Raw genomic sequence first — 14,861 nt, forward strand, 5'->3', positions numbered from 1 at the left:
TATTTTGAATTCACAAATGCCTTGTTTAAATTTAAATTTTATGCATTTTTATAATGTAAAATTATAGTAAGGTTTTTAATATTTAGCTCTAATTGCCAGCGCTAATAACTTCATCAGCGGTAAATGCGAATTAAATATATAGGAAGCTAGAAGCTCATCATTGTGAGTTGTTGGCCATGAGAAAAATGATGGAAAGATCATAGAGAGAAAAATGAGATGATTAACAATTGTACGAACAATTTGTAAGTAAATATGATTTGAAGGGGTTCTTTAGTGAGCACACACAAACTCAGGGTGATAAAAGGGATGTTAGTGTTTATGGATATTGAGCAACCTAATCATAAAAAAAATTACAAGTACAGTTAATGGAAGTGGAATTCCTTACTATTGCAGCTATGGATCTATCCTTCAAACTAGTATAGGATGTGAGGTTTATAGCTATTTGTTTGAAGATTATATATAATATTAATCTATTGGTGGCTACTGGCTAGTCATGATCCATGATGAGCGATGAGAATGATAATAACGGTAAAGTCCTCCAGATGTCTATGTAAAAGTCTTTGACTCATTACTCAGTTAGAAATAATAAAGACTAATCGTTAAAATGTTTATGTAATAGGAGATCTAAGTCTAAGGGTGTTTTAGTGAAGGTTTTTTTGGGTGTTTTTCATTTTGAAAAGCACGTATGAATTAGTTTGGGATCCAACTTTTTGGGTGCATTTCGTGAAATCCTATTATAAAACACGAAAGCCGAGAACGAAGAAGCTTGGTTATGTGGAACGATTTGCAGTTTGGATGGGAAATGACCTTTGTGCCCCTTGTATTTTCCAAAATTTTCTCTTGTTATCCGCGATATTACTCGTGCTACTTTCGTATCCCTCCATATTCGTTGTGAGCATTCGGGACCAGGGCATAGCTCGTGATGGTCTTCACTTCATTCTTGTTTTCGTTGCCACACCTATATATTTAGCTTGAACAATACTAGTTTGTTCAGTGTTACAAGAAGGTTTGGCTTCTCTTTTCTCTTTTGTGGTTGTCAGTTTTGGCCTCTCATTTTTCTTTTGTGGTTGTGGTTTGAGGCTTTGTGTTTTTTCTTCTACAATTATGATTTAGGGTTACACGGGGTTTTGGTTGTGGTTTTGCAATGTCATTTTCTTCATGAGTGTTGTTTGTTGGTCTCTAATAGCTATAGGCGTGGGTGTGGTTTTGCAATGATAATTGTGGGTGTGGCTTGTTGGTATTTAATTAACAAGGTTTGGTTTATATGATGTGATTTATGGTAATTTCTTAGGTTATATGTGATGCAGTTGTGGTTGTGGTCGGTTGTGGTTTTGGATTGATGGATGTTGGTTGTGGGTGCACTTTTGTGGTCTTTGTTGGCTACAAGCAATGGGTGTGGGTGTTGTTTTGCAATGTTGGTTGTGGGTGTGGATATGATTTTGTAATGTTGGCTATTGATAGGATTTGGTTGTGGTTTTAGTTGTGGCTTTGCATTAATGGTTGTGGTTTTGCATTGATGATTGTTGGTTTTGGGTGTCGTTTGGTTGATACTTTGCATACAAACAAATGAACTATTAAGCATTCATTAATGTAATGCGTGTCTTAATGGCTTTGTTTTTTGTAATGTTATGCAGGGTAATGATGCGAAAAAAAACAAATAGTTCAGTCAATCACCATCTATGATTCATATAATTGTCCTTTCTTGTTTGCAATCACACTTAATCACATAAATTACATGGTCTTAAAGTATACATAACACAGTTAACCATAAATACTACCTAATTTTTAATCATACATGACTCAATTAACCACATATACTGTCTGTTTTGAAAGTTCATATGACACTATTAATCACATATACTACTTAGTCTTAAAGTGCACATCACACTATTAATTATAAATACTACCGGGTCTTGAAGCATACATCACACTATTAATTACTGATACTATCTAGTCTTAAAGCACACATCACTCAATTAACCACAAATATCAGTTGATCTTAAAGCACACATGATACAATTAACCATATATATTACTTAGTCTTAAAGCACACATCATATTGTAACCATAGATACTATCAAGTCTTAAAGCATACATCACACTGTTAACCATAAATAAAACCTGATCTTAAAGCCTATATGATACAGTTGGTGATCTTGAATGGACCCTTTTTTGATAAATTGATTTATTGAGCTCTAATTTGATCTGTTGTTCATTTAAATTTTTTGTTAAAAATTTTTAAATTAATTTCTTAGTTACAAGCTAAATTATATAATTTCTTCAAAATTTTTTATCTTAATGATAGGAAATAAAATAATTGTGGTATATCGATCATTTGGGAGAGGGAGATGAAGATTATATTATACGATTTATGTTTGAAAGATATCAAAATTGACAACCAACTCATGACATGCTTCAATAAAGAACGTTGGAAAAAAATAATAAAAAAACTTTCATAAAAATAGGAATATTCTATTATAAAACTCAATTAAGAAAAAATGTGATCAACTAAGAAAAGATTGGAAATTGTGAAAGAAGTTAAAGAGAGGGGCAACTTGATTTGGTTTAGACCCTGTTAGGAAAACAATGAATGCATCAAAGAGGTGGTGAACATAAAATAAAAATAAAAAAACTTAAGTAGAAAATGTTATATGTTTTCTTTATGTTCTCATATTGATTGAACTATGATTTTATCAATTGTAAGTCCTATCCAATGCCAAAAGATTTTGGATCTTTTAGCATATACCTTAAGCTGGAGGAGAAACTTAATTTTATGTTTCTTGGTGTTGTGGCTACAAGCTCCAATATTTGGGCAACAACACGGGACTTTCCCCTGAATTTAGATGAACCTGAATATGCTAATTCAATTAAAGTCCAAGAAAACACCATAGGAGAGAGAACAATGTGAATCAAGTCATTCCAAGAGCTTTACACCCTCCACCCAAAAGCATAAAAGAAATGAAGGTCGACGCCCAATATTCATCTGAGCAAATTTCATTGCTCGTTACGACTTGCACTAGTATGACATACAACACTCACACGACTATTCATGAAACCCAATAATGGAAGAAGTAGTGAAGCTACTAGACTCTACTCTCGAGATATTTGATGATATGTTCATATATTTATTCTTTATAAATCTATTAGATGATCAAACAAATCAAGAGGCTTTCATGACGATGGTGCAAAAAGGAGGATTCCTTTCCTTTGATATTTTTTAATAATAAGTCTGGTTAGTTTGTGTTTATTTATTTATGTTTCTCATTAGCGTTTAATAATTTAAACTTTATGCCAAACAATATCATGTGTTGTGTTCATGTGACATTTCGTCATGTATGATTTTCATTGGTTGTAGTATTTTAGTAATGTAGTTGTTCGCTTATAACACAATTTGTTATTCTTTATATATTATGACATGCATAAAATAGCCTGACATGTCCATCAAATGAAGAGGAAATTGTAAAGATAGTAGAACGAGCAATAATTCTGACCACTACAATATATCTTATTAATGAGTACAATCATATAAATTTGTGCAATAGTGTGTGTGTCATCGTCATATGTGGGTGACAATTGGATTTGTGACCTACTCCAAGATCATTCAGACAGAATTCATAGTATTTTTTGGATGATGGGAAAATTTTGTGGTGATTTTATAGATGAATTGCAGAGTAATTATGGTTTGCATGGATTATCCTGATTTAAAGTAGTAGCTATCACCTTAAATATTATTTTGCAAAACGAGTTCATTTGTGCTTCTTTCGACTGATTTCTAAACTCAACAGAGATGATTAGTAGATTTGTTGATATTGTGGCTAACTCATTTGTTAGAATGTCAAACAACATTATCAAATCCATAAATCTTGCTTTTGTGCATATTCTAAGAGAAATCTGTAACGACATGTGAAACATGTCGTTCTTCAATGTATTGATTTATCTATTTAATTTTCATCAACATTTTACAAAAAAATGTTTAAATGATTATTTTAAATAGAAGTGTTTATAAGCTATCGATAATGACAATGACAAGATTGCATATATTGAACATTGTGAATCTACAACCCAAAATATCTTAACAGTTTGCAACTTCAACATATATTTTATATTCTTAATGGCTGGATGAGAATGAAGTGCTTATGATAGTCATATATTTAAATTAACTCACACATGAAGACAAATTTTCAATGGCTCCACTCGATTAGTACATTCACAACCTTATATGAAGCGTTAGATTTGAAGAGATATACTATTAATATTATTACTCAAAAAAATATTTCCTCGTTGATTCAGGATATCCCACGCAACATGGTTTCTTAAAGTCATTTTCCTGATACGAGGTGTCACATTCATGACTTTGAGAGCATCAACAAAATGATTAGAGGGAGAAATGGATTATTTTACAAAAGACACTCATTATTATGGAGCGTTATCAAGAGAGCATTCAATATATGAAAGAAGAATGTCATACTCCTAGATATGTCAGTGTATTCTTTCAAAAAAGAGATAAAGTTAGTTCTTGCAATGACAACTTTACATAATTTTATATGGAGACATGCATCTTGGGACGATGTTGATTTCATGGTTTTAGATAAAGATCCAACATGCATACTTGTAGAAGCATTCAAACATCGAGCAGGACAATCATTGCTCGAGAAAGTCTTTGGTGTGAATAACTTCAACAGACCCGATGTGGAGGGTGTTCAAGAAATAATTCAGCTGAGATGAGACATTACAGATGTCATAGTGAATTCATCGAGTATATCTAATTAACATTTTGTAGTGTATTTGAATTGATATTTGCTATTTCAGATGTATTAAGGAATGATTGATGTCCAGTTTCTCTTACATGTTTCAATATTTTTATTTTAAGGTCTTAACTTTAGAGATGTATATTATTCCTTATATTTGGTCTTTTCTGATGATAAACTATAATTTTTTTCGTTATTGTTATATTTCATATGTAGCGTAATTTGTAAATTAAAAGCATAATGTATTGTAATCTAAGAAAAAAAGGTTCAATGTTATCAAGTACTTCAAGAGCTCTATATTGTCATTGCGGTACGTATTATTCTGAATATACATTAAAAAAATAACACAACTATGAGACGAGATTTTATTATCTAAAAAATATGGCACATGAAGATTACATGTTTTTTTGATGTGCTAATGATATAAAATAGTTCACTCCAGATGGAGAATAAGTCAGGAGAGAGAACTGTTATTGGCATAAAATTATCCCAAAGATTTGATCACTTTGACATGAAGACGAACATCATTATAGCATTAATGGTTACTTTTTGTGATTTTTATTATTACAATATTATGCAAAAAATTATGACTTATAATTGATGTATTAGAGAAATTTGGACATATTGTATGTTTTTTGTCGTGTTCAATATATTATTATTATTATGTTACAATTATTTGAAAACTATAATCATTCAACTAATTTACATCTATAAGAATATAATAATATTTTCATCTGAAACAAATGCAATCTAGAAGATTATTTATAATAGACTTACTTTTATTCCAACAACAATTTTGTAACAACAGTTGTGATGATGTTTCTCCTGCCCAAAGACTCACTAATTCACATATAATCTAAAGTAATTGGGAGTTTTGTCTTTAATGGAATGAATTAATATCTTAACAGAGGCTCCATAGGAAATTTAAATGATATTATTATAAATAAAAATAAGCAGATATTAATTATATAAGTCAATGAAATTGAAAATTGTGCTTTTAACAATATGGAAGGTTACTTTGTGAAAAAGCTACCCTCTCGCTACTTCTCCAAGGTTCGCTGCACTAAAGATCCATTCTGAGCGCGTCTTGCACCCTACCTCACGTGGAACAAAGCCCAACATTCTTAGTTCGTGAATCGCGACCTTCAGCGATCTCTGGCTGCAATCGCCGCCAGCTTTCTCTCTCTCTCTCTGAGGAAGTTAGAGGTCGATAGATATGACGACGGAGAGCCGGCGGGGGATGCCGGCAGCGGGCAAGGCGCGGTCGACGCTACGGGCGATCAACATCAACGCTTCGGCTCAGAAGGTGGCGGTGGACAACCGGATCTCCCTCCACTATTATTATCGAATAGCCGAAAATCTTCTCCGGCAGGTGTCTATCCACCGCTTATTCTCCACCGTTTTTCCAGTTTCCTTCCGTGGCTGTCACCGTTATTGTCTAATAATTGATTATGTTCAGGATTTGGAATTGGAAAACGAGGAATTCGATTTCCGTCTTGCTAGGTATGATGGTAGGTTGTTGGATGAAATTCTATCTCGGTAGAGGAAAGCTCAACTAGGGTGTAAGTGGAACAGTTGAAATCACGTAATGGTATATATATGTATGGAGTTGGCTTATTAAGGATTCTATGCAGAAGGTCGATTGAATTTTAGGGATTTTGTCAGACGCGTGAATCATAACTCAATAAATATGAATAACTTTGCTGAATTTAGACACTGGTACTCATTTGCAGTGGTTGCAACTTGCAATGAGATTTTTTGGGGACACTTTTAAAGCAGTCATGCATTGCTCTGACATGCTCCTGTGCGGGTTTTTGTGTTGCCCGACTGCTGCATCTTGTTGGCATTTTTTCTTAACAACATTTAATTGACCAGGAGAAATTGAAGCATATATTTCAGAATATTGTGAAATGCAAACACTAAGCGTAAACCAATAGAACTGTCAGAGAATCATGATAATTGATGCTGTTGTGGGATGTGAATTGCCACGTTGATGGTTGGATTCATGATATGTAACATATTTCTACCAATTTATTTCTCTTTTTTGAAAGAGATTGAGGATGACTTGCTTTGTGTAGTTAGGATTATAGCATACTCAATGTTGGTAGATTTATTTACGTTATTATCATTGTGGTTTTTGAATGTTGAAAGGTATGTTCGGATTCTTGATATGTAACATATTTCTACCAATTTATTTCTCTTTTTTGAAAGAGATTGAGCATGACTTGCCTTGTGTATTTAGGATTATAGCATACTCAATGTTGGTAGATTTATTTATGTTATTATCATTGTGGTTTTTGAATGTTGAAAGGTATGTTAGGGTTCTTAAACATAAAAAAATACTTTAAAAGGGCCTTTGATTCCTGCAAAAGACAAGTGGTTATTTTTATGAAATCTAAATTTATTTATTAAAAAGTTTTTTATCTTGGGTTCGCATGAGTTGAGGTTTCATTGAATTTAGCTATTCCTAATCAAAGATGGACTAGAGCATTCTTTGTGCTGTGCTATACCTAGAATATGTATCATCTTCCTTCAGACTTTCTAGTAGTTTCAGTTTATCATGTCAGGCTTCTATGTATTGTCAAAATATAGTACTCAGTGAAAGAGACGTGTCTTTGGTCGATAAAGACTGAAAATTATGTAAGTGCTCTATACTGGCACAAGTTGGCGGTCTTAAGTGTGGGTTGAAATTGCAATTAGGATAGATAGCAAGCTTAGACCTAAAGATTTTACAAACATGTGAAATGGTATGAACTGTGACATGTGGATTTGGTTATGTTATAGTAGCTTATGATGCTCATGCATCGTACAATATCACTGAGTGGATTTTGATGAATCTATGGAAAGCCTAGGAGGGGTTTGCTGGAAATTGGATGTATTTGCAAGCAAGGTTTGTTAACAAGTTTTTCATGAATTAGAATGACATTGAAATGCATCAAAATGGATTAATGAGACAATAATAGAAGCGTGGGATGCCAGTCTATTAAAATTTAGCAAATAAGAGGTGAAAGCGCACACCAATAAATTTAATAACTTTTCATGAAGACTGAAGAATAATTATAAGCTTTGTTCGTGTTTCACATTTTGCATTGTTTTTATCAAATTTGGAAATGAGGAATATATTTAAAGAAAATTAATATCATTTATGTGAACATAACCATGGCAAGGGCTGTGCTTTAGTGGCATGATTGTGGGCTTCTTTTCAACAATTGATAGATTAAGGGATATTACAAAAGATTGAGCACTTATGTCACCCTTTAGGATTTTGTTTATTTTTTTTTTTTTTCAGCCAAAAGAAAGATGTCTTTTTTTTTTTTTGCATTCCTCCGGCTTAAATGGTTAATAGGGGGGAGATGTTGTAGAATAATCATGGACCGTTGGACTAGTTTATATATGTTTGATATTTGTTTATGTTTCTACCATGATTGGGGATATGTTAGTTTTTAGTTGGTTTCTTGTGATTTTATCCTAATTTTTATCCCTTTTCTTCTTTTTCTTTCACCCTCTCCTCATCTCTTTCAATTACCCCCTCTCCTCCCCTTCATCATCATCCCCCCTCCTTTCTCTCCCACCTCTATATATTCCCTTACTAATCTCTTGTCATTCTCTTCCTCCTCTTAATTCTATCTTCAACTAAAATTCCTGCACTCATTATGTCCATGCTATCTTAAAGCCTTATAAGCCTTTCATATGTTAGTTCATCACTTCCCTTCACCATTACTATAATTACTCTAAATCTTCCTTATATTTGACTCATCATTACCCTTTAAGTAATTTAAAGATTAGTTATGGACATCCAACATCAATCAAATGCAAGCTTACTTCTAGCTCCCACTTATGGCCATTGTAGGGCCATTGCTAAGGATAAATTATCTATAATGTTGTACCACATGATGCAGTTCAACTTTGATTCAATGGATTTTGTTTACATTAATTGGTTTTAGGTCAAATTCATAATCCTTCCTCCCTTTTCATTGCTTGACGCACTTCAATTTCCTCAGATTGATGGAATTTCAGGCTATTCTTTGCTCCCCCCTATTTTTTTTGTGTATTTCTAATTGTTACATTGACTAACCCATTATTCGGCATTGTAATGCAACCTCACTTAGTCTAAGCTATATGTGCTTGTAGCACACACATGCTTCTTGAGCTCTGGTATCATCACAGTTGAATTTCTAATTGGGTTTGTTGTCGGTACAATCTCATCCCAAGTTGTATTTACTCTACTATAGCTTTGTGCGTTTTTGTTGTCACTTTGCTTTTTTTCCATGCATGTTGTATTTTGTTGTCCCGCCCACTTACATATGCAATCATAGTTTCTTGCTTTTGGCCCCTCACCATTTTGATTATGTTGTTGGTTAAATGTTTTAATAGTTGTTCGAAACCCCTTGGCCTTTGAACATGGTCAGGCTACTTCCTATTCATCGTTGTGTGCATTCCAATTACTTATTGTTGGTTTGCTTTCTTTCTTAATTGCATTATGGACGTTTTTCACATTGCACCTCACCCTGTTATTATGCTTGTCTCCCTTTATTCTTGTTCACACTCTTATGTGCCACTCATAATTTCCAACATGGTTGATCGGTGTTTGACCACCCTACATGCATAGGTCACATGATCGACAATTGCTTATTGCTCCTTTGTTTTGTTTACCCCGCACAAATATTTTTTTGTCCACACCTGCATGCTTTTCTTGGTGGTGTTTGAGCCCATCAATTCACCCATAACACACCTATACTTCTAGTTCCCCATACCCAATGCAACGTGCATACTATCATAACTTTCATATCTACATGCTTGCTTTGCACACAATTCATGCAATTGGTATAAATTAAAAAAATGTAATACCTTCTATTTTGTGGATGATAACTTTTATTAGTCTCTTGATACTTCTTGTTGCACTTGCTTATGTATTTAATGTAAAACACGTGACATGCACAAAATGGATTAGCATAGCAATGAAAGTTTGATGCATCGATATTTTGAATGATTATGATCATGTATTTGTTATGCATGTAATTATTGACCTAATTATTAAGATGCTATATATGATAGTCAATGAGGATATCTTTTAGCATCACTCTGAAACTATACACCACAAGATTATTATTTTTAATTGAATGAATAGCAACTCCATTGCCACATAATCCTATAACCACACAAATCCCTTCCCACTAAACTCTCTAGTCCTTTAAAATATGCTACGCCAACCCCTTCAATTCTCCGAGCCAAATCCTCCACATTAGCCTCCTCAATCCTCCCAACCATGCCAACCCTCTAAATTTCTTCTAACATATAGGCTCAACCTTAACTATCAATCACACAAACTTAACCTACCCCATTAACCCCTACCACATCTAAAATGGAACCAAACCTTTTACTTGACCTTCTCCTTCCTTTTCCGAATTCTCCTCCTTAATGCTAGAACATAGAATTGCTATAAGAAAAGAGTAGAAAATAAAGAGAGATAATAGAATTTTTAAACATCAATTTCTTTAATTTTAATTCATCACAGGTCATTAAATTAGAATTATTTAAATCTCTATTTGAATACTCAAGGTCGAATGGTAAGTCCAAATTATTTAAAATCTTGATCTTGATTAATTCTTGAAATTAAAAATTAGGATTTTTCAAGAAGGAAACGAGAGATTGCGTGGAGGGAATTTGATTGAGAAAAAGAGAAAGCATAGATTAAAGAAAAATTTTTCAATTTTATTTCTTGATTCACCATTAAAATATTTTTCATCTGATACTATTTAGTCAAATAGGGTGCGTTAAATTTAAATCTTGACAACTTTGAAAAATCCTCTTATCTAAAATAATGATAATTATAGAAGTTAATAAATTCAAATGGAAATAAAATTCTCAAAATAATCCAAATAATGAAAATTTTCAAGAAATAATTTAGAATTGTTTCTTATGCTAGTCTTGTGTTACATTGATTTCCATGGAGCTGATAGAAATCTTCTATTGAAGGATCATGTAAAAGGTTTTTTTCTTAAATGAGTAGAGGAGATGAAATTAAAAAAAAAAATTATAATTCATCATCAAAATATTCTTCATCTAGCCCTATAGAAATAGGATTTGTAAGTTTAAGTTTGAATTAATTTAATAATTTATATAACTTTTAATAATATTTTTATTCAAAATAAAGATAATTATTAAATATAATGCATTCAACTGGAAATAAAATTTAAAAAACTATCCAAATTGTTAGAATATCGAAGAAATAATCTAAATTTTTTTTTGTTGGTCTGATACTGCACTAATTTCTCAGAAGCTAATAGAAAAACATTTTATAAGAGGCATGCAAAAGCTTTTCTCATAGAAATCTAGCTCTTATAGAGAAGGTATTCGAACTAATTCATGAACCTCTCCTGCTTCAATATTTAGAGCCTAAACTCAAGAATTATAACCGGAGATTTTTTATCTAAACACTGCCATGCATCATACATCCTTGTTTGATTAGTTCCATAGAATTGATTTTCGTAGTTACATGTCAATGGTAATGATTTAATTACAAATTCAACTTCTATTTGTTAGGATAAATCAATAATAGTTTTAAACCCTATAGAAGAACCTACATATATGGAGAAAAAATTTAGAAGAATGCTGGAGCTATTGGATTAATCTATTTATTTATCATAAGAATAACAGTGATAAAAAATATGTCTTATTTTTATAAATATGCTTGGAGATAATCTTAAACTTAGGCTAAGGAATAGTCTTGAGCACAACATCCATGTTAAGCTCATAAGCATGATTATTGATGATTAATTGTTATCTTTAAACTAATTTATAAAACTAAATTCATTATAATAATATTTTGTATAAATCATATAAGTACAATGATCTCTTTTTTTTTTATAAATAATGCTTTATATATGGAGAAGAATGTTTGCATGGATTTTAGAATCATTGGATTAATTTAAATATTTATCATTTTAATAACAGTGATAGATGATATCGTAGTCTTATGCTCATAAATATGCTCATATATAATTTCAAGCCGAGGCCCAAAAGTAACTTTATTCTTATTTATGTTAAGCTCATAAGCATGATTGTTTACAATTTGGTCATTTTCATTATATTTATTTATTAAACTCAAATCATTACAATAAAAATTGTATAGGCCATCTAAGCACAATGGTTTGGTCAAAATCATATAAATTTATTTATTAAACTAACAAGAACACTATTTTTTTAGAAGAATTTAGCAACATTAGAGTCGTTGGATTAATCTTTATTTATCATAATAATATTAGTGAGAAGATATCTCAGTCTTTGTCTTATTAATATGCTCAAATATATTCTTAAACTTTGGTATAGGAATAGTCTTTAGCACAACGTCTATGTTAAGCTCATAGGCATGATTGTTGATGATTTTGTACACCCAATACACCCTGTACACCCCAAGGGACATACTTTTGTAAAGAGAAAGCAATGATGAACCCGGTTCCTGTAGGAATCACCAGCCTAGCTTATGAGGCATGCACCTGCTGAAAACGTAGCGAGCTCACATGTTGACTAAAGAGAGGAATATTCACAAGGTTTAAGATGAAACGCTCCATGGCAATCCACCATACTTGTTCGATTCGTCCAACCTAAGCAATCGTCTATGCTTGAAAAAGCCATTAGGTCCAACTATGAGAAGACATATCTATGACTAACTACCAATCAATCCTAAACTGCATCCAGGGTGATTACCTCTATTTTTTATACTATTATGTATTTATTATATATTGCTGTCTTTCATGTAGTGTTTGAGCCATCAAGTCCCTATTTATAAATGAGGGATTTTTTGGAGAGAGCATATGGTTTGATTCTAAGGTTTTTGAGTTATATATCTAGAACTACATTCATTTCTGCCTGCTTAGTGAATTTTTTTTCTTTCCTTGTGTTTTTGTCTCTCCCTCATTCTCCACTCATATAATGTGGGCAATATGGTTATGGTATAATCCATGGACAATTCTAGATCTTACACATTGGTTGATGTCATCAAACTAATTTATAAAGTTCAAATCAATAAAATAATGATTTTTATAGCCCATCTAAGCACAATGAATCACTTTTTATAATTGACAAAGTTGACACAAGTCTGTGGAGTTTAGATTGACACAAGTTTTGAACCTTTGAAGTTTCAGAAAATGGTTTATGATTTGATATTTAATCATAATCCAACGCTGCTAGGCGGGGATGAACATGGCAATCATATGTATAGCCATTTTAAGATCAATATTGATGGTGATATTTGTCTTTTTCAAGAGATAATTTTCATAGAATTTCTAATAAACTTAAGATGTATCAACATTTATATGTTTTGAAAATAATTTATAATATCCTTGAAATTGGCAAATATGAGATTGCCAATCATGATTTTAATATTTCTAATTAAGCCATTTTAATTTTTAGTTGTGATATTGATAAAAAAAAACCCTTGCCATCTTTAATCATCAAAACTGTAGGAACAATACGTATTTGATCCCTTAACTATTTCATCGAGTACTTTTAGGCAATAGTCTCTCATTCATAATGGCACATACTTTTGCATAGCACAATATTATGATTTATGGTGCTTATGATGGCAAAGAGCTTTTATCCCCCAAAATCTAAGCCATTTTGATTAAATATTTTGAACTTTGATGCTTGCAAGCTTGGAGACATTAATCAATAAATTCGTATGTTTAAATTGAGTTGAGAGATTTTGTAGCTGCACAAGAGGTTTTTAATGTTATGATGTCACTCCAAAAAATAATGTATAAAACTATAATTAGTTTTTTTTTTTTTGCTTTAAATTTATCATGGTAATTGACGAAGTATATGTATTAAGATGAGGGTGAGAGATTTGTTTTTATTTTTTATTTTTTATTTTTGAAATTAATGGAAGAGGTGAAGTGGGACTGTGAAAGGGAGGCATATGGGTGGCTAATATTTAGAAGCAATTACTTTCAGAAAATTTAGCTCTTTGCCAAAGGTCCAAATAATATAGAAAGAAAAATTTATTGATGCGCTCTTGTTAACGAACTTTTTCTTACTTTTCTCTTACCTTTCTTCTTCAAGTTACCTTTGGTCTATTTGATTCTTATTTAAATTCAATATTTGAAAGTGGTTTTTGCATCCTTAGGATTCACGCTTAGGCTTTTTGTGAATGGCTTTTTGAGAATTGGTTCTAAGATAGTTAGGAATATTGAGAAGCAAGTCTTTGTAATTGTCATATGACAAGGAGAGAAAGGATAATTTTTATGCCTGAGAGAAGGATAAAAATTAAGTCTTTTGCCAGGAAGAGGAGTGGAGATGTGAGGAGAGACTTTTAAATTTCTTCTACTACTTTCAAATAACATTTATCTAACCCCTTTTAATTAAAATTAGTTTGACAAATTTTAATTCAAATATGGATAAGCTCATGTCATAAAAAATAATGATAATTTTAATGTTAAATGGAATAAGGGTCTGTTTAGCGCAACTGTAGATTATTTATAATTGGCTAATAAGCAAATTATCCTACCAATCTGATAATCTGCAGATTATCAGGATAAGCTGACTTGTTGTTTGGGGGAGCTTATTGAGAACAACTTATTTGCAGTTGTTGATGGATAAATGATCATTCTGTTATTGTTTAGGGATATTGTTTGCAACAGAATTGTATTAGCAAAATAATAGATAAAACAGAAATCGCAAACCATTATAGATTAGTTCAAAAAATAAAATAGAGTGTTCACTCATGCGTGAGCATCAAAAGAAATAAAATAAAGATAAATACAATTACAAGTACAATTAAAAATATTAAATGTTTAATTTAAAACTTTGACGGTGTCTGTCCTCAATTTCAATGTTCTTTTGAGAAATCATCGCAACCCGATCACTATCGGCAGTGCAATATGTTGGAATGTCGGTCCAATGGAAGAAACTGCAACGAGCTGAAATACCCCTGCGAGAACTGTAGAACTGTCTTCCACTGTTGTGAGGCTGACGTGACGTCAGTAAGGGAGCCAGTAGTTCGCATCAACACAACACAACTTGGGAGGTCCCGAAAATCCTAAATCTCGTGTTGCTACAGAGATAAAAAAACAAACAAATCATTTGTCAGATCATAAAAATAAACTAAGTTCTATA

The 14,861-nt window shown here is 32.0% G+C and overlaps 1 protein-coding gene across 2 annotated transcripts in view; it reads left to right on the plus strand.

The window, feature by feature from the left end:
* The first annotated feature begins 5,765 nt into the window (after positions 1-5,765).
* The window catches only part of LOC110019931 (AMSH-like ubiquitin thioesterase 3), a 41,788-nt gene continuing 32,692 nt past the window's right edge, over positions 5,766-14,861 (plus strand). For both annotated transcript variants that reach the window (XM_020717813.1, XM_020717814.1), the window contains exon 1: positions 5,766-6,120. In XM_020717813.1, coding sequence (XP_020573472.1) covers positions 5,965-6,120 — 156 coding nt within the window. In that variant the 5' untranslated portion in view covers positions 5,766-5,964. The remainder of the gene's footprint in view (positions 6,121-14,861) is intronic.

Source organism: Phalaenopsis equestris, unplaced genomic scaffold (assembly GCF_001263595.1).
Source record: "Phalaenopsis equestris unplaced genomic scaffold, ASM126359v1 Scaffold000088, whole genome shotgun sequence".
In the NCBI taxonomy this organism is placed as follows: domain Eukaryota; kingdom Viridiplantae; phylum Streptophyta; class Magnoliopsida; order Asparagales; family Orchidaceae; genus Phalaenopsis; species Phalaenopsis equestris.